The 19,404-nt window shown below is 41.5% G+C and overlaps 1 protein-coding gene across 3 annotated transcripts in view; it reads left to right on the top strand.

Annotated features, from left to right (window-relative positions):
* fam13b (family with sequence similarity 13 member B) overlaps positions 1–19,404 on the top strand; it is a 46,308-nt gene that overhangs the window by 20,448 nt on the left and 6,456 nt on the right. For all 3 annotated transcript variants that reach the window (XR_001924323.2, XM_002933633.5, XM_012959750.3), the window contains exons 10-21: positions 1,627–1,762; positions 1,910–1,995; positions 2,772–2,820; positions 8,945–9,074; positions 10,286–10,487; positions 11,138–11,267; positions 12,126–12,207; positions 12,625–12,839; positions 14,459–14,542; positions 16,299–16,394; positions 18,261–18,344; positions 18,425–18,573. Coding sequence is in view for 2 of the 3 variants with exons in the window: in XM_002933633.5 (XP_002933679.2) it covers positions 1,627–1,762; positions 1,910–1,995; positions 2,772–2,820; positions 8,945–9,074; positions 10,286–10,487; positions 11,138–11,267; positions 12,126–12,207; positions 12,625–12,839; positions 14,459–14,542; positions 16,299–16,394; positions 18,261–18,344; positions 18,425–18,573 (1,443 nt within the window). In the remaining variant the exon portion in view is untranslated. The remainder of the gene's footprint in view (positions 1–1,626; positions 1,763–1,909; positions 1,996–2,771; positions 2,821–8,944; positions 9,075–10,285; positions 10,488–11,137; positions 11,268–12,125; positions 12,208–12,624; positions 12,840–14,458; positions 14,543–16,298; positions 16,395–18,260; positions 18,345–18,424; positions 18,574–19,404) is intronic.

The following is a 19,404-nucleotide window of genomic DNA, read 5'->3' on the forward strand; positions in this document are numbered from 1 at the left end:
GACAAGGCCGTCCACCTAAACTCACAGGCCGAACAAGGAGAGCGCTGATCAGAAATGCAGCCAAGAGGCCCATGGTGACTTTGGGGGAGCTGCAGAGATCTACAGCTCAGGTGGGGGAATCTGTCCATAGGACAACTATTAGTCGTGCACTGCACAAAGTTGGCCTTTATGGAAGAGTGGCAAGAAGAAAGCCATTGTTAACAGAAAACCATAAGAAGTCCCGTTTGCAGTTTGCCACAAGCCATGTGGGGGACACAGCAAACATGTGGAAGAAGGTGCTCTGGTCAGATGAGACCAAAATTGAACTTTTTGGCCAAAATGTAAAACGCTATGTGTGGCGGAAAACTAACACTGCACATCACTCTGAACACACCATCCCCACTGTCAAATATGGTGGTGGCAGCATCATACTCTGGGGGGGCTTCTCTTCAGCAGGGACAGGGAAGCTGGTCAGAGTTGATGGGAAGATGGATGGAGCCAAATACAGGGCAATCTTGGAAGAAAACCTCTTGGAGTCTGCAAAAGACTTGAGACTGGGGCGGAGGTTCACCTTCCAGCAGGACAACGACCCTAAACATAAAGCCAGGGCAACAATGGAATGGTTTAAAACAAAACATATCCATGTGTTAGAATGGCCCAGTCAAAGTCCAGATCTAAATCCAATCGATAATCTGTGGCAAGATCTGAAAACTGCTGTTCACAAACGCTGTCAATCTAATCTGACTGAGCTGGAGCTGTTTTGCAAAGAAGAATGGGCAAGGATTTCAGTCTGTAGATGTGCAAAGCTGGTAGAGACATACCCTAAAAGCCTGGCAGCTGTAATTGCAGCAAAAGGTGGTTCTACAAAGTATTGACTCAGGGGGCTGAATAATTACGCACACCCCACTTTGTAGTTATTTATTTGTAAAAAATGTTTGGAATCATGTATGATTTTCCTTCCACTTCTCACTTGTACACCACTTTGTATTGGTCTTTCACGTGAAATTCCAATAAAATTGATTGATGTTTGTGGCTGTAATGTGACAAAATGTGGAGAAGTTCAAGGGGGCCGAATACTTTTGCAAGCCACTGTATATAGTGCCTGTATGTATTTATACATAGTTACCATATCTTCCCCCAAGAAACTCTTCTCCTAGTGTAAACAATCCTAACTTTGCCATCCTTTCTTTATAACTAAGAGCTCCCTTTATTAAGTGATTCACTCTTCTCAATACTTGATCTGTTTTAGCATGGCCCTCTAAAGCACTGGCGACCAGAACTGCACTGCATATTTTAGATTGGGCCTTACTAGTACTTTGTAAGGGCGAAGACACATGGCGCGATTAGTTGCTTGACTATGATCATGGCGAGTAATCACGGCAGTTTCGCCTCTATAGGCTGATATACAAGTCGCCGCGGCTGATCGTGCGCAATTTGCAGAGCACCAATTAGCCAGTGCTACTTTTTAAAAAGACATGGCGACTAATCGCCTTGTGTGTCTTTACCCTAAAGAGGAAGAAGTTATCTTTAAGTTCTAAAGTTTGCTCTCCTGAACTTACTTTAACAATATCATAATCACTATTATTTAAGCATAGTCTCCCTTCAATGCTTTAACATCCTGTTACAAGTCTTTTTTTATTGCTTTAGCCAAGATATCTCGGTGGATAATGCCAATATTGAAAGTGATGATACGGAATACTCAGAGCCTTTGAGTAGCTCCTTCTCTGAATATCAAGATACTGAAAATAGTGTTTTTTCTAATCTGGCACAGGAACAAACACAGGTAAGAGGCAGCATCTAACCCTCAAACCATCTCATTTTGTACCCAGTTATTTTAAAGCATTGTTGTGATTCTTCTACATATATTTTGTGTATTCCTTTTTACTGAATTTTTCTAATCAATAAATGTTGTTTTTGTTTTAATCAACAGGTGTCTGATATTTTATTGGAAATAACTGATGAGCAAACAAATGATGATGGTGTTACAGATAAAGACTTTTTTATTGAAAGTGACAGGTTAGTATAATTTTTAATAACTTTATTTGCTCACAGCAATAATAATCCCTACTTAAAACTACTCAGTGCGTCCCTGTTCTAAACAGAACAACAGGTAAAATAAGGATATTTTTGTTAATCTGCATGACTTTTAGTACACTGTAATACCTTGCTGGCCATTCCTTGCTTGCTGCAGCTAAGTATTTTATCCACAAGTACTCCCAGGTCTTCTTCATCAAGCATTTGCCTAACTAAATCCGATTAAGCGTATAAATTGCTTGGCAGACCAGATTATATGTTGCCCATGGTACATTTAGGCTACCATGGGGAAAAGATCTTCCGGAAATATCTTCCCCTTGTCTATCACAGCGCAGAATTATCATAGGTAACAAATTTGCTCTGCCATCAGCTCTACAGACCTTTAAACATTCATAACACTGCATCTTATCCCACTTAGCCACCCTAATTGGCAGGTTGTGGCAAGGATGGCGCATCCTGGATAGATTTAATAGTCTGGTTTAATTTGGTGTCATCTGCAGACATGGATATGTTGCATACAATGCCCTTCCCCCTTAAAGGAGAAGGAAAGGTAAAAATCACTGGGGGGTACCAAATGTTTGGCAGCCCCCCAGTGATTTTTACCATTTCCTTCTCCTTTAATGATTGCATTTGCATCCTTCTTCTAGTAGGGTGTGTTTGACATTTCTCTTGATCAACATTGGTCCTTGCATTGAATTGGGATTTTTGTCCTTATTTTGTTTTAGTCTTAATATTGCAATGATTTTTCTTTATTGCAGACTCGATAAAACCAATGATGACTACTATAGACCTCATTCTCCAGCTATGGTAAATTGCTATTATTATTCATTTATATTCACTCAATTTGTGCTTATTTTGCACAAAATTCGGAAATGCCAGTCTCCTGTTTTTTTAATGAAATTATGCTCCAACATTCCCTTAATACAACATTTTGCTTTCAATTCGCCACTCAGGCTCCACAGTACATATAATTAATCAGCTGGTTGTGTGAGAAGGTGAGGACATTCTGATAAAAGATACATGGAACAATTTGCTAGTTACAGGTTAAGCATCACCAAGTAAACAAATCTGCCCCTTGGGCTGGGCGTGTGGGCGGTACATTACAGCTACAAAGAAGTAACATACTGCTCTCAGCACTTGCTTGGATTAATTGGTGCCAATTCAGACTCAAGAAGAACTAAACAGATAAATTTGACCACCTAAAGCTAGGCGTAATCCCCCCCCCCCCCCCCCCCCCCCCCCTTATGACAGTTGCACATAGGGCAATTTTTACCAGTTTTGTAGCTCCTTGGGTGGGAAACAGAAAGCTCACACCACCCACTTCCGCTGCTGTATTTCTCTCACGTCTAGGGGGACACAGGGACCATGGGGTAAAGGGTCCCTCCCATCAGGAGGCAGGACACTGATGACATCAGAACTGAAGACCCTCCTACTCACCCTTTATCCCCTGCTGCCTCTGAAAGGCGCCAGTTTTTTCAGTGTCCTTCATACAGGAGGTTGGACTGGCCTCTATGAGGCCCAACAGGAATTCTTCGGTCGGTAGATAGTACTGACACCCGGGGTGTAGCTTTGTCAGACCTAGTCTGTTCAATATAGGCAAGCCCCCTGACGCGGGATACCCAAGTTCCCAGGGTCAGAGACCCCCTTGCGGGGACCACGTTACAAGAGGCCTGACAGCGGCGCCCTCACAGGGCAGGTTTGCAGGCTGGCGACAAGGACCCGAACCTCTATGCTCGGGACCTACCGCCATATCACCAACGAGCCAGTAAGCTCCCCACACAGCGCAGCGCTACTCGGCGCGCCGGCACCCGGAAGTGACGTCACGCGCCCGGAAGCCGACTCTCGCGCGGTGAGGAGAGCTGCAACACAGCTTCGCGCCATCACTACACTGACGCGGTGCGCAGACAGGACTGCAGGCTCTCCTACTCTGCTATAAACAAGACGCTCCGGTCTGTGAGTAACGCCGAAGCTGCCGAGCATTCTCTCAGCATGGCAGAAGGCAGGGGAGACTTATTTTCTAGGGGGGGCAAACACCATAATCCGGTGGCTACCTTTTTTGCATGCACTAAATGTCTAACTAAGTTCAGGGAGGGCCAAGCTGAACCGCTCTGCGCTGCCTGCGGCCCTACTCAGGCACACAACCCTGGCACATTAACCCTGTCACAGGTTGGGGTGAACCCTGAGGGTACATCACAAGGGCCCTCTGCCAGGGACATTCTAGAACCCCAGAGGCCTTCTGAGACACCAGATTGGGCAATCTCACTTTCTCAATCTCTATCCAGCCTGCAGTGTATACCCCAACTGGCATCCTCACTTGATAGGATGCTTTCCAAGATGGCCTCTACCTCTGACGCCATGCCCAAGCGCAAACAGCCTTGTCTGACTGACACATCCCTTAAGGGATCTTCCACACTCCCCTCCTCTGATGAGGATATTAGTGACGGGGAAATAGTTTCCTCCCCAGCGGACTCTGACTCCAGTGAGGGAGACAATGCGGCAGACACAGCACCCGGGGTAGATAGCCTCATTAGGGCAGTCCTTGAAACCCTAAACATTCAGGAAGACCCCACGCAGAAAAAGCCTTCCACACTATTTAAAAGACAACGCAAGTCACCTGCAACATTTCCAGCCCATGAACAATTACAAAACTTAATTCTTGAGGAATGGAAATGTCCGGATAGAAAATTTCAGGTTACAAAACATCCATTCCCTAAAGAGTCAATAGATAAGTGGTGTTCCCCCCCAGCGGTAGATGCACCAGTATCTAGACTATCCAAGATTACTGCTCTCCCAGTTCCAGATGCCTCCGCATTCAAGGACCCTACCGACAAAAGAATGGAAGGCCTTCTTAAGGCCAATTTCCTGTCTACCGGGTCAGCAATGCGACCTATTCTAGCTTCCGCATGGGTCAGCCGGGCAGTCGAGACATGGTCCAGTTCCCTAGTGCAAGCCATTCAGGATGATAGTCCCAAGGACACTATCCTCCAACTGGCTTCATACATCCAGGAAGCCAACCAGTTTCTAGCAGACGCCTCCCTTGCAGACTTTTTAGCCTCCCTGGACATAAGAGACGCATATCTACATGTCCCTATTTTTCCGCCTCACCAACAATTCCTAAGATTTGCATTCCGCAATTACCACTATCAATTCGTTGCTCTGCCTTTCGGACTGTCATCGGCACCAAGAGTCTTTACGAAGATCATGTCCTCCATGGCGGCCTATCTACGCGTTCGGGGTGTTTTCATAATGCCTTACCTGGACGATCTCCTCATCAAAGCGAGATCCAAAAACCTAGCGGAACGGAACATACAGATATCCATCCAGAGTCTTCAAATGTTCGGGTGGTCAATCAACATTCGCAAGTCATCCCTTGTACCCAGCCAGACGATGCCGTTCCTGGGATTACTGTTCCACACAGCAGCACAGAAGGTATTTCTACCACAAGACAAACAACTCAAGATCCAAAGATCCATCAGACTTCTCCAATCATCAGCACATCCAACAGTCCAGACCTGCATGCGGGTGCTAGGACTGATGGTATCCACCATAGAAGCGGTAGCCTTTGCTCAACTCCACTTCCGGCCACTACAGACGGCGATTCTAAGACTATGGAAGAAGTCATCACTACAACAGAAGATAAGACTTCCGGAAGAGACTCAGAGATCCCTACTATGGTGGCTAACTCCCAACAAGCTGAATCAAGGGAGATCATTTCTGGAACCGTCATGGTTAATAGTCACAACAGATGCCAGCCTCACGGGCTGGGGGGCGACATTCCAGAGACTTTCAGTTCAGGGAACCTGGTCACGGACGGAATCATCACTACCGATAAATATCCTAGAAATCAGGGCCATTCTGCGAGCACTTCAGGCATGGGAAGGCATATTAGGAGGCCAAGCAGTAAGGATACAGTCAGACAATGCCACAGCAGTGGCATATGTCAACAGGCAGGGCGGCACAAGAAGCAGAAAAGCAAACCTAGAGGTGACCCAGATTCTGGAGTGGGCAGAAAGTACGGGCACACAGATCTCAGCAATACACATTCCCGGAATAGACAATGTAGAAGCAGACTACCTCAGCAGACACCAGCTGGACCCAGGAGAATGGAGTCTGTCAATGGAAGCGTTTCAGCTACTGACCAGGACATGGGGAGAACCGGAAATAGACTTGATGGCGTCAAGGCAAAACAAAAAGGTTCAAAGGTTTTTTGCAAGGTACAGAGATCCCCTAGCGGAGGGAGTAGACGCCATGACAGTTCCTTGGCGATTCAGACTAGCCTACGTGTTTCCTCCTCTTCCCATGTTACCGCGGGTACTGCGAAAGATCACCAGAGAACCAGTCACAGTGATCCTAGTGGCACCCTGCTGGCCCAGGAGATCCTGGTATTCAAATCTACTAGATCTATCACTGGAACCTCCGATTCCACTTCCATCATCCCCTCATCTACTTGCTCAGGGACCACTCTTTCACCCCAATCCTCAGCTATTCGCCTTAATGGGATGGCTCTTGAGGCGGCAATACTGAGACATAAAGGTTTTTCGGAGGAAGTAATTTTGACCATGATTAAAGCACGCAAACCAACTACTTCTAAGATATACCACCGAACATGGGAATGTTACAGAGCCTGGTGTGAAAAGGAGGAACTTCTGTTTCCGGAATTCAGATTAGCGTGGGTGCTACAGTTTCTACAAGAGGGACTCCAAAAAGGACTCAAACTAGGGTCGTTAAAGGCTCAGGTATCAGCCTTGTCGGTTCTATTCCAGGAACGATTGGCCCTCAAGGACGATGTCCGGACCTTTCTGCAAGGGGTATCTCGAGTATCTCCCCCATTCAGGCATCCAGTGCCACCCTGGGACCTCAATCTTGTGCTATCGGTACTTCTAGATGCACCATTCGAGCCACTGAAGGAGGTGGGAATGGAATTTCTCACATGGAAGACTGTATTTCTGATTGCAATTTCATCAGCCAGGAGAATATCTGAGCTGAGCGCATTGTCCTGCGCAGAACCATTTCTGAACTTTCACGAGGATAGGGCAGTACTTCATACGGTTCCAGAGTTCCTTCCCAAGGTTGTGTCTTCATTCCATATCAACACTGAGATTGTACTACCATCATTCTGCAATAATCCAAAGAATGAGAAAGAAGCCAGATTGCATAGACTGGATGTGGTAAGAACCCTTAAGGTATATGTTTCTCGGACAAGACCTAGTCGGAAGACAGAGACTCTCTTCATAATACCCTCAGGAGCACGTAAGGGGCTTCCTGCCACAAAAACCACAATTGCTCGCTGGATAAAGGAGACAGTGAGACGCGCATATCTGGTGCGGAAGAAGGTACCTCCAATAAAACTCAGAGCCCATTCCACTAGAGCAATCGGAGCCTCTTGGGCGCATAGAAATGCGGCCACAGCTGAGCAGGTATGTAGAGCGGCCACTTGGTCCTCTCCACACACGTTTACGAAGTTTTACCATTTCAATACCTACCTGTCTGCAGAAGCAGCCTTCGGCCGAAAGGTGCTCCAGGCAGTAGTTTTCTAAATCATCAGAGTTCTTCCCTCCCTACTATGTGGCTTTGTTACGTCCCCATGGTCCCTGTGTCCCCCTAGACGTGAGAGAAAAGGAGGTTTATGTACTTACCGTTAAAGCCTTTTCTCTCCAGTCGTAAGGGGGACACAGGGCTTCCCTCCCCGAACTCTTGTTCTATAGTTATGTCTTCTACCAGGTTGAGAGATGTTATAGAGTTCTCAGTTACTTGTTACAAACTGGCGCCTTTCAGAGGCAGCAGGGGATAAAGGGTGAGTAGGAGGGTCTTCAGTTCTGATGTCATCAGTGTCCTGCCTCCTGATGGGAGGGACCCTTTACCCCATGGTCCCTGTGTCCCCCTTACGACTGGAGAGAAAAGGCTTTAACGGTAAGTACATAAACCTCCTTTTTGCCTTGAACCTTCCTCCATTGTTGCAGACATATCCAATATAACTAGCACACATTTTCAGGTGCAAAACATTGTTCTGTTATTTTGTGTCAGAGTGTGCCGCTCTGAACATGGCCAATAGGATAAAAAGCAGAGAATTTTCTGAGGAGTTGAGACAGAAAATTGTAAGAAAGCATGCCAACTCAAGGCTACAAGTCCATCTTTAGGGCTCTCAATGTTCCTGGATTCACCATACAAAATATTTTCAAGAAGTTTGGCACTCTAGCCATTCCCTGGACATAAATGTAACTGAAACAATTTTAAAAGATTGCAGAGAAGGATTATTTTTATTTTAAATGTGAAAGAACAACACAAGATACACTATAGCTTGCACTGTATATCACCATCATAATAAAAGGAGGTTGTATGGTTGGAGACCCAGTAAGACCCCACTGCTGGCACAGAAATACCAAGCCCAACTGGCTTTTCTTAAGCACAGTCCTTTAGAAAAGACCCAGGAATGGTTAAAGATAAAATAATTGTAATTGTGGTATTTACATGGTGTTGACACATTTCTACAGCATTTTGTAGACGCTAAACAGCATTCCCCTTTACCCTGGTGGAGCTTATAATCTAAGGGCCCTATCACCTTTACATACAGTCCATTTGGGCCAATTTTAACAGGAGACCTGTATGTGGAAGGAAACTGGGGAAGCCCCCAGACATGAGAAAAACATACAAACTCCTTGCAAATAATGGCCAAGCTAGAATCAAACCCCAGCGTTGCAAAACAGAAGTGCTATCCACTGAGCCACCATGCAGCTGTATAAACTCTGCTACTTTATTGTTCCCCATCTATTCTATTAATTGGTTTTAATGTCCAACACTGTGTACACAAGTGGAGCTATGTAAATGAAAACCTAAATACATTCAGATGAGCAGTGTAAAGATGAGATTTGAGAACTCTTTAAAGCTAAAAGCTTATTTACTAATGTAATACATTTTGTGTCCGCCTATGCAGGATTCCAGTAATTGTGATTACAATGCAAACCTTGAATTTGAGACGTTGCAAGCAGGTGTCTCCGCTAAACATGAAGCCATGAGCATTCATCATCTACAGCTAAGAAATATTTCCAGTGATGATCTGGAAGGTACAGTATGAATTGAAGGGGCTCACTAACAAGGCAGTTTGAATAGTAGACTGGATAATGAAAAGGACAGGGCCCAAACAGAAAGATAAGAAATAAATATAATATTAATACCTGTAAATATAACACTGATTTGATAGGGAAAGGCAGAGAAGTAGGATAATTCAAAACCACAAAAATTTAAAATAAAGCCTATTGTAAATTGTACCAGAATATCAGTGACTTAATTATTCTAAAAGTTGTTTTGAAGATTAAATTCTCCTTTAAACTTTCAAACTGTAATGTGCTTCAGTCATTGTAACAAAAGGCAAAATATGTATCAAAGCGTTTCCAAAGGGTGTTGAGCCTTACCCCAACATCACATGCTCACCCATATGGCCAATCATAGGGCACCAGCATGTTGTGGGCTTTTCAAAGATGCTGGGGTTCAGTCTATCTAATGTTTAGCCCAAATCCCACGACTTTTATCTCATGTACGAGATTGTACCATTCAGTAGTATTAGAAAACTGTACAGATACAGTAGGTATATTTTTCAGAACTAATTGTATTTTTATTGATTTGATTGTTAATGATTTTATTCCAAATCATTTCCGTGTGCTGCATAATTTCTAAAAACGATATGGTTTTCTGGGCTAAACCAAAGGCTAGGCCTATTTAGGCAAAGAATACTATTTTTGCTTCAGGGCTTGGAGAATCTAACAATGCACAGCTGTGAGTTTTTGATCTCCATAAAAATACACTGCTAGTGGCACTCTTGGGAGACAAGCACTCTGAACAAGCTTGCATAAACATACCTAAATCCCCTTTAAAGAGATACTGACACCTGACACTGAAACATCTTTTTAAATATATCCTATTACTGTATTTGCATGCTTTTTATAATTTTTCCATAAAAGTATTTGCCTGATGCTTTTACCTTTCCTATCCAATCCTCCATGTTCCTCTATGAGGGGGCTGCCATATTTGTGCAGCAGTAGTCCATTATCTCTAACAGACAGGCTGAAAATGGACAGTCAGGTTTAGGAACTTCAAGTAACAACTACTTACAAAAGCAGCCTAATAGCAAAAAACGATCAACATGACTAATGATGAGCCGCAAAAACTCGCAGAGTGAGGAAAAAGTTGCAGTCATGTAAAAAAAAAAAAAGTTGCGCGGTAGCCAGAAATTTTTCATAATATTTTTTGCATATTATTGCAACTTTTTTTTTTTCAGAACCATTCCCTGATTTCAAATCTTGGCAGCAAGACTTAGAATATGGAGAAGCCCAGCTCTCACCTCAGGCTGGAAGAATGAATTATTATGTAGAAGAAGACACCACTCCGGTGCGATCACATCGTTCGTTGGATTTTGGACAGAGTCAGCGCTTTTTGCATAATCCAGAGTCAGACTGCGCATCTATGACATTTTATATTAGGTAAAATAGTACCCAGGATATGCTGGCACTCAGGGGCACATACATTGTTGACTCTGACAATACTTGGGTTTTTAAAAAAATGATTCTACGTTTTTCAACCCCTTCATGTTGGAAGACTGAGGTCCTGGAAAAATTACTTATTCCTAGTGACACCGAGTTGTTTGAGATAGGTTGGGGAAAGTTTTGGTCAGCATAGTCAATTAAACACCCCTATCCTCTGCCAGGTTATGAACAAAAAAAACAACTCACAATAATTTGCCAGCCATGTTTGTATTGGGCTTCAAAATAGTCCTGGCATTTCAAGTACACAGAGGCCCAAACAGCCCCCCAGCAGCCCAATAAGTAATGACTGTCTATGACATCTTACAGCAGCCCCTCTGGCATTTGCCAGAATCCACATATTGCCAGTCCAGGCCTGGGGCTAGCATATTTTCTGGACTTGGTTTCACCAAACTACATATTCCTATGCACATGTTTCATATGTAGCCCTTATCTTGTTGTCTTGGCTTTTTTGCAGTATGTTTATGCTATGGGCTATAGTCATAGTAGCAAACGGAGTAAGGCATAGGTGTAGATCTTTTAGCAGGATATCATCTTGTACTATTCTCTGCTAGAATTAGTTGAATTTTCAATATTTATGTTTCTACCAGGACAAGAAAAGCTTCATTCATTGCCAGAGATGAGAAACGAGAAGACAAAACACCATATCAGCTAGTTAAAAAATTGCACAAGAAAATCCGCCAATATGAAGAACAGTTTGAAACTGAGAAAAGTATCAAGGTAAGCGCATTTAACACCTTGCTGCTCTGTTCTTATCACTTGGTCAGTATCACCCCCATCTGTGCACAATGGAATAGTCTCTTTTTTGTTTTTTTTTTCTTAGCTTTCACACAAGTATCATTAGCAGATATCTGGAAGGGTTTTGGACATCAGTTGTTAATGAAAATTAACTTTGTACTTGAATATAGCAGTTCTGTGGATGTTAGACTGTATAACGTATAGTATAACGTTGCAGTGATTCCTTTAGGAATGCACCGAATCCAGGATTTGGTTCAGGATTCGACCTTTCTCAGCAGTATTCGGCCGCATCTACGCTCCTGGCCAAACTAAATCCTTAAAATCACGTGGCTTTTTGTCACATAAACACGGATGTTGAAAATTTTTCGATGTGTGGTTCATATGCAAATTAGCATTTGATTCAGTATTCAGCAGAATCTAGGGATTCGGTGCATCCCTAGATTCCTTTCACCTGCAGTAGTGTGCCCAATTTTTTTTATAGTGAGTAGATCAAGTCGTGCCTCTCTGCTTTAGAACTCAATGTCCTCTGATACAAAACAGCACATTTCAGCTGGCGAAAAAGTGTACTGTGTGCCATAAGCCTTAGATAATTGTTTATTCTTGGTTTTTAATGCTTTTAGGTTACTTAAATGCATACAGTACTTCTATTTCCTACCTTCCGCCGCTACACACCCAGAGCCTATACATATCCACCTTAAGTGTCACTGATAGAGAGCAGTCCAAGATTACAATCTCTGCATCTGTTGCCATAGTTTACATACATTCCTAAACCTAGCTGCTGATTTATATTGCTTTGCTTTCAAACTGACATTTTTTTTCTTCTTTGTTTTCTTTGCTCAGCCAACATATAATGATATTGCTGGCAATCCAAGGGTTCTTAAGTGGATGACAGACCTTACCAAATTGAAAAGGCAAATAAAAGGTATATATATTTTCATAAGTATTCATAACTTAAGCTTCTATATAGGTAGGGTTACATTCGGTGTAGAGCTATTTCAAGCAATTAGATGACCTACTGCCTCCCAAAAACGGCAGCATTGAATGCTCAGATCTCTTTTATTTCAATAGTCTGTTAAAAATCAGAAACTGATTATTACTTCTGTTGTTTAAGTAAATCTGCACAATATAAAGGACCCTAAAAAGCTAGAAAAGCCTCAGATCTCACCTGTTGGCCATGCATTCTAAGTTGCTGCCATATCATCCAGTACACACTTAATATTAATGGGAACACTTTTTTTTTACATTACAATATAAGAAGTAGTTAATCTAACATTATGGCTGAAATACTATACAAACAATACAGGAAATTATGGTATAATAACTTTTTAATGTCATTTAGATGCAAAGCACAAAAACCTGGATGATGAGTTTTTACCTCAAATACGTCCTCGCAGCAACACGCTTCCAAAAAGTTTTGGATCGTCTCTTGAACATGAGGAGCAGGATGAAACAAAAGCAGACAAGAAGCCTAGTCAAGAAGCAACTCTTGAACTTATTCTTAAGAGATTACAAGAAAACAGAAGTGAAAAGGGCCTTCCAGAGAAAATTAATATGGTAAGTTTCCCAATGGTGCTTCCAACACCACAGAGTGGTGGCCCTTGCTTCCATATAGATTGATGGTTGCTCAGTTAGGCAGATGTTGGCTGGAATGCCCAGTCAGACCACTCTGCTCCTGGCCTGCCTTACTGACTGTATTCTGACTCATAGAAACCTACACAGAAATCTGCACAACTGTGCTGCCCCTGTTGTTGTTTTTATGATTTTCTTCAGTAGATGCAACTTGGAAAGTGAAATGTAAATTTTCAGAATTTGAATCACTGTGTAAACAATTTTAAAATCAGAGTGCCTGTGATTGGTGGCTATAGCAGCAGCTGCACAGACATTGGCTGCCACCGAGCAATTATATAGGTAATACAGAAAGGGATTGGCACAGATAAACATGAGTCTGCTGATGTGGAAGTTTGGGAGCCTTTACAGTCGGGAACACTTGATCCTTAGTAAGCAAAGTAGCTTTAGCCCCAAAGGGACAGAATTGAGTGTGCATGTGTGTGTGTGCATGGGCATTTGTCTGCAGGTGTTCAAATGTTTGCTGATATTAGTGCGGTGTGCTAAAATAGATGCAAAGTTTAGTGCGTATCAGTGCTGTTCATAATTGGTACTTGCCCCCATACACACATTGATGCTAGTAAAATACTACTTCCAGTAGCAGGTAGTGCCAATGGCAGCAAGTGAATTGCATGCTGATACTGTTATTAATGCCACATACATTACTGCAGTGGAAGTGTCTCCATCCCCTTCCTCTCTACAAATGATAACCACATATTAGTTCATAAAACACAAAATATAAATAGCTATTTTTTGGAGCAGTGCTCACAGCTTCACACGTAGCCAAGTTACATAGTTACATAGTTACATAGGGTTGAAAAAAGACCATTGTCCATCAAGTTCAACCCATCCGAGTAAACCCAGCACACAACCTATACTAACCAATCTATACACTCACATACATAAACTATATATATACAACCAGTAATACTAACTGTAGATATTAGTATCACAATAGCCTTGGATATTCTGCTTGTTCAGATGTGGCAACTTACATCTGAAAAATTGCATTCAGCACCTGGCCAGGACTGGCAAATACCAGAGGGGCTGCTATAAGATGCCATAGACAGAGTCTCTATTGGGGCTGTGGGGGGCTGTTTGGACCTGTATGTACTTGAAATGCCAGGGCCTATTTTAATTCCCAGTCCAAGCCTGTTCAGCACTCTGCGCTGCATTTATAAATGAGGCTTTTTGAGTGTATTTATACCCATGTTTGTATTACAGCACTTTAGAGGGATAGCAACTTTATATGAAAAACATTGCTGTGTCATTTCAACGACCTGATTTTCTGGCGATTACAGATACTTTAAAAAAACTCCCTCTTTTTACCAATAATCCCCCTGCAATTTTTGTCCAGACAAGCTATGGTCTTGTAAGAAGTCAGGTTGATGCTTGTTTGCAAAGGGAAATGCAGGCAGGAACCCAGCTTCCAACATGTTCTACCTAGTACTTCCAGAAAGAGGCCTTTTTAAAAAAATATTCCTTAAAATTAATTCCTTAATTCTTAAGCTGCCTTTTTTTTAGTGTTTCCTTTGTGTGATAGGTGGGGTTTGTTTCTCTCTTTCCAGAAAATGACAAAAGACAACCTTGCAGAGGAAAAGACTTCTCTCCAGAAGAGTCTGCTTTATTATGAAAGTTTACATGGGCGTCCGGTAATATTATTTGTCTCCTTTGCTATAACTACTTATTTTCATGTATTGATAAGGAGAGTCCTATGCAGGTCCATTATATAATTGCACTGACCTGTACCCACTAAGCTTAAAAAAATGTAGTAATGCCAACACAATTACAATTAAAAATATCATAGAATGGTAATAAATTAGAGAGAGACAGTTTTTTCCTTATTTATTGGTTCAACTTCAAATAAGATGTCTGATCACATCATCCTTTCCATGCATTGTTGTGTTTGTCAGTAAATGTTGGAGGAGGCAAGGCAGGGGGGGGGGTGAGGAATGGCAGGATTGCACTGGCAAGGCACAGGTCCGGTGGGTGGGAGACTGAAAGACACTGAGGTTGGTTGCTGCAAGTGCAGCACTGGCAGTGAGTGACACAAATCTGGAGAGTGGCACATTATATTACATGACAGCCACCAGTCAGCCACTTAATTTTCACATTTGCACGGCCATGGCACAGGCACACTGTGGAATGGCTGGTGCTGCATGTCAGACAGAAGCTGGGGTAGGGAGTTTTTTAGGAGGAGCAAACACACTGGGGCTGACTGACTGCCCATCCAAACCGAACCCAATCTAGGGGGCAGGGCGAACAGGGGTATTTCACTCGAAAACTGACCTGCATTAAGGTGAGGGTGAGACTTTCTATCCACAACCCTGCTGCATGTCAGGTATTCCGCAGGTACCCAACCCACCTATTTGCAGAATTCAAATCTATAAGTGTAGTAAGCATTTCTGACTTCACTATTAAAAATGGTGAAAAATGGAGTTAGACCACTTCTGTTCTCAACTTGGACATTTTAGTGGTAATAACAACATGTGCTCCATAGGTCTTTTTTGTATGTTTGTATAACTTTATTTATAAAGCGCCACAAGGGTACGCAGCGCTGTACAATCTTACAAAATACAAAATTACATGCAGGGAGGAGAAGTGTTATAATAAATACAATATATATATATATATATATATATATATATATATATATATATATATATATATATATATATATATATATATATATATATATATATATATATATATATATATATATATATATATGCACAGGGAATAAGTGTCATGTGGTATTAGACACACAGTAGGAAGGAGGTCCCTGCCTCATAGAGCTTACAATCTAATTCTTGTTCAAAGAATTTTATCATTTCTACATTTGCCATTCCTACATGTTTAGCAGTCCAAATGAACTGTATTTGCTAGCATACTGTTTGCATCAGTAAAGTTATACTAAGCCAATAAAAGTGGAAGATTTATTCATTTTCTCTGTCTTCCTTTGCCTTTCTCATATAGGGAAATTCTGCTATGCATCCATAAATTAAGGCAGACAGATCATCCCTTTCAACAGATTATTTTTAAAACCACATGCTGCATGGATAACTTGCTTTTTTTTTTACAAGGTTATGCAACATTCACATCAATCCTTTGTCCTTGCTCCAGAGGAGCTTATAACCCCAATTCCTATGACATTCAGACACACTAGGGTCAATTTTATTAGGAGCCAGTTTACCCAACCTGTTTATTTTGGGAGTGTGAGAGGAAAACTACAGTAACAACATATAAAGGCCTTGCAAATAGTGCCCTCGCTGCAACGAAGCCTAGGTCGCCAGCACTGCAAGGCAGCAGCAGAGCTGAATAGTATCCTTAGCAATATGTATCACCAGTCTGCGCCCATAGTAATGCCATGTACTTATAGTAACATAGAGCTGCGCTTTCATTTCAAAGGTAACAAGGGAAGAAAGACAAATCGTGAAACCGCTTTATGATCGCTACCGTCTTGTGAAGCAGATGCTGGCACGAGCAACTATTACTCCGATTCTTGTAAGTCAGCACTTTTCATTGTAAATATTCAGAGAAGTGTAACATTATTATTAATATGTTACAATAAAGCTTTTGATGCCTTACAGAGGATATAGCTAACAACTTCAGGTATGGTTATATCACCTTTCTCTGGCTTAACCAGAATGTATTGAATGTATTCAATAAATGGTTGAACTTGATGAACATATGTCTTTTTTCCATCTCAACTACTCTGTAGATATGTAAGCAGTGAGGTCAGATGAAAACTGAAAGTGGCCTTTGAATGAGAGGCTGGAATATGAGTAGAAGAGGGCCTGAATTAAAAATAAAAATAAAATTGCAGCTTTCCACAGCAGCTGTTTTTGGTTCTGTATATAAGCAAAAAAATGTGCTATATTATTACTTAGGGGCACATTTACTAACCCACGAATGGGCCGAATGCGTCCGATTGCGGTTTTTTCGTAATGATCGGTAATTTTGGGATTTTTTTTTTCGTATTTTTTGCGATTTTTTTGGCGTCTTTCCGATTTTTGCGTAAAACGCGCCTTTTTCGTAGCCGTTACGAAAGTTGCGCAAAGTCGCGATTTTTTCGTAGCGTTAAAACTTGCGCGAAACGTCGCGCCTTTTAAGTTTTAACGCTACGAAAAAGGCGTGACTTTGCGCACAAGTGTTAACGCTACGAAAAAATCGCGACTTTGCGCAACTTTCGTAATGGCTACGAAAAACTTGCGTTTTTACGCAAAAATCGTAAAGACGCCGAAAAAATCGCAAAAAATGCGAAAAAGTCGCAAAATGTTCGTTTCCAATCGGAATTTTTCCAATTCGGATTCGAAATCGTGTCTTAGTAAATCAGCCCCTTAGGGTTCTCTGTATATGAGGACTTTAATATGGAGAAGCATGCCCTAAGTGTCATTAGAGGACCGCACTCACAGAAAATGTGCTGTTTTTGAAGCTTTCTAGATGAAGAGGTTCTGGATAAAAATCAGTTTTGACCACAACTATATTATTTCTGTTTTAGGGCACAAATACATTTCCTGTGAAATGTATATTTTTTTTTAAGATCATGCACTTAGAATTGAAATTTGTATTTCAGCATTGTACTTACTAATACTGTGCTACCATGTGCTTTCTTTCCAATACTGCTATCAGTGAAAAAACTGAAGATTTAATAACAGTGTAAAGTGACCTCAGTACTGCATATGAAGATAGCAATTGTTAAAGCTCATAGAAATACATGTACAATGAAGAAAAAAAAAACATCCTGCCTGAAGGGGTGGTTCAACTTTTAATATGTCATAGAATGACCAATTCTAAGCAAGTTTAAATGTGGTCTTCATTATTTATTTTTCATAGTTTTTGAATTATTTGCCTTATTCTTCTAACTCTTTCCCACTCTCAAATGGGGGTCACTGACCCCGGCAGCCAAAAAACAATTGCTCTGCGAGGCTGCAGTTTTGTTATTGTTACTGTTAAGAACATATTTTTCTATTCCTATTTATATACCAGTGTCTTATTCAAACCACTCCCTGGTCTCTAAGGTAATTTGGATCCTAGCAACCAGATGGCTGCTGGAACTCCAAACTGGAAAACTGCTAAACAAGAGTTTAAATAATTTAAAAAAAAAAGTAGAAATAATACACGGGCAGCGGGGGGCCAGTTTCCTGTGTTTCTCCATAACCAGTGCTTCTGTCTAGGAAAATATGAGCAGGTATGGGGATCTTACTAAAAATCTCATCTATATTTCCGAAAAGTATTGGGGGGAGGCCTCCCCAGGGCTACTTATGTGATGCTTAACTTAAATTCCTGGCTCAACGTGATTTGTTGTATCCACAACAAACTCTTTATCCGTGCAATATATTTTTTTTTTTTTTTTTTTTTTTTTTTTAGGGCTCACCCTCTTTAAAACGTCGAGCTCAGATCTTGCCACCGATCATAGAAGGCGAAACATCTAATTTTTTTGATGACATAAAGGTAGGGCTAATCTTTCATCATTCTATTCAGTAGCCAGCAGGTAAGAGCTGGTAACATTGCCCTGGCTTTCTCTTACACAGCAGGAGGAAGAGGATGAAAATAGCAGCCTGTTCTCAGACAGTGGTGACAACACATGTATCACGGAGCAGAAACAGGATGAAACTCCCTTCGTGAAACATCAAGTAAAAGTGTCAAGAGACAGATTATCAAGTTCTAGGACTACTTCTATGTAAGTTTTGCTGTATTTCCCATTTTCACAATTAAAGGCGTATATAACTAATATGATGGCGACAACTTTATAAATGTGAAGTGAGGAAATCCTATGTTAAGTGTGCAGTCAGAGGTTAAAGGTGAAGTTCACCCTTAAGATAACTTTAATAGGTTAGAAAAGTGTAACTAAGGCACACAGTATGCAAGCTTTATAAGCCTGGGGAAAGCAAGGGGTGCAGAATATTGTGCAGGCAGACAGGTTTGTGAGAACTATAAATAAGGGGGGTAGGATGTGGGTCATAAATTGAGCAAGATCCCAACCAAGTCCATACCAAAATGTTACAAATATGTACAAGGTTTTTTATTTTTTATAGTTTTTGAATTATTAACTCTTTCCAGCTTCCTGCAGCCAAAAATTATTTTTTTATGTGTCAGTCTCTTATTCAAACCACTGCCTGGTTGCTAAGGTAAATTGGACCCTGGCAACTAGATAGCTGCTTTAATTCCAAACTAAAGAGTTGCTAAACAAAAAGTGAATTTTATTAAAAAAAAAGACTAGTTGCAAATTGTCTCAGAATATTACTCTCTACATCACATCAAGATACCGTATATACTCGAGTATAAGCCGATCCGAATATAAGCCAAGGTAACTAATTTTACCTAAGTAAACTGGAAAAACCTATTGACTCGAGTATAAGCCTAGGATGGGAAATGCAGCAGCTTCTAAGTTTCAATAATCAAAATAAATTCCAATAAAATTAGGATCTATCAATCTTACTGAACAAATACCTGCAGTATGCAAAATGCCAGGCTCCCCCCTACTGCCTCCTCTAGCAGGGTCAGCTGGAGA

The sequence above is a fragment of the Xenopus tropicalis genome, chromosome 3, assembly GCF_000004195.4.
Source record: "Xenopus tropicalis strain Nigerian chromosome 3, UCB_Xtro_10.0, whole genome shotgun sequence".
NCBI classification, from domain to species: domain Eukaryota; kingdom Metazoa; phylum Chordata; class Amphibia; order Anura; family Pipidae; genus Xenopus; species Xenopus tropicalis.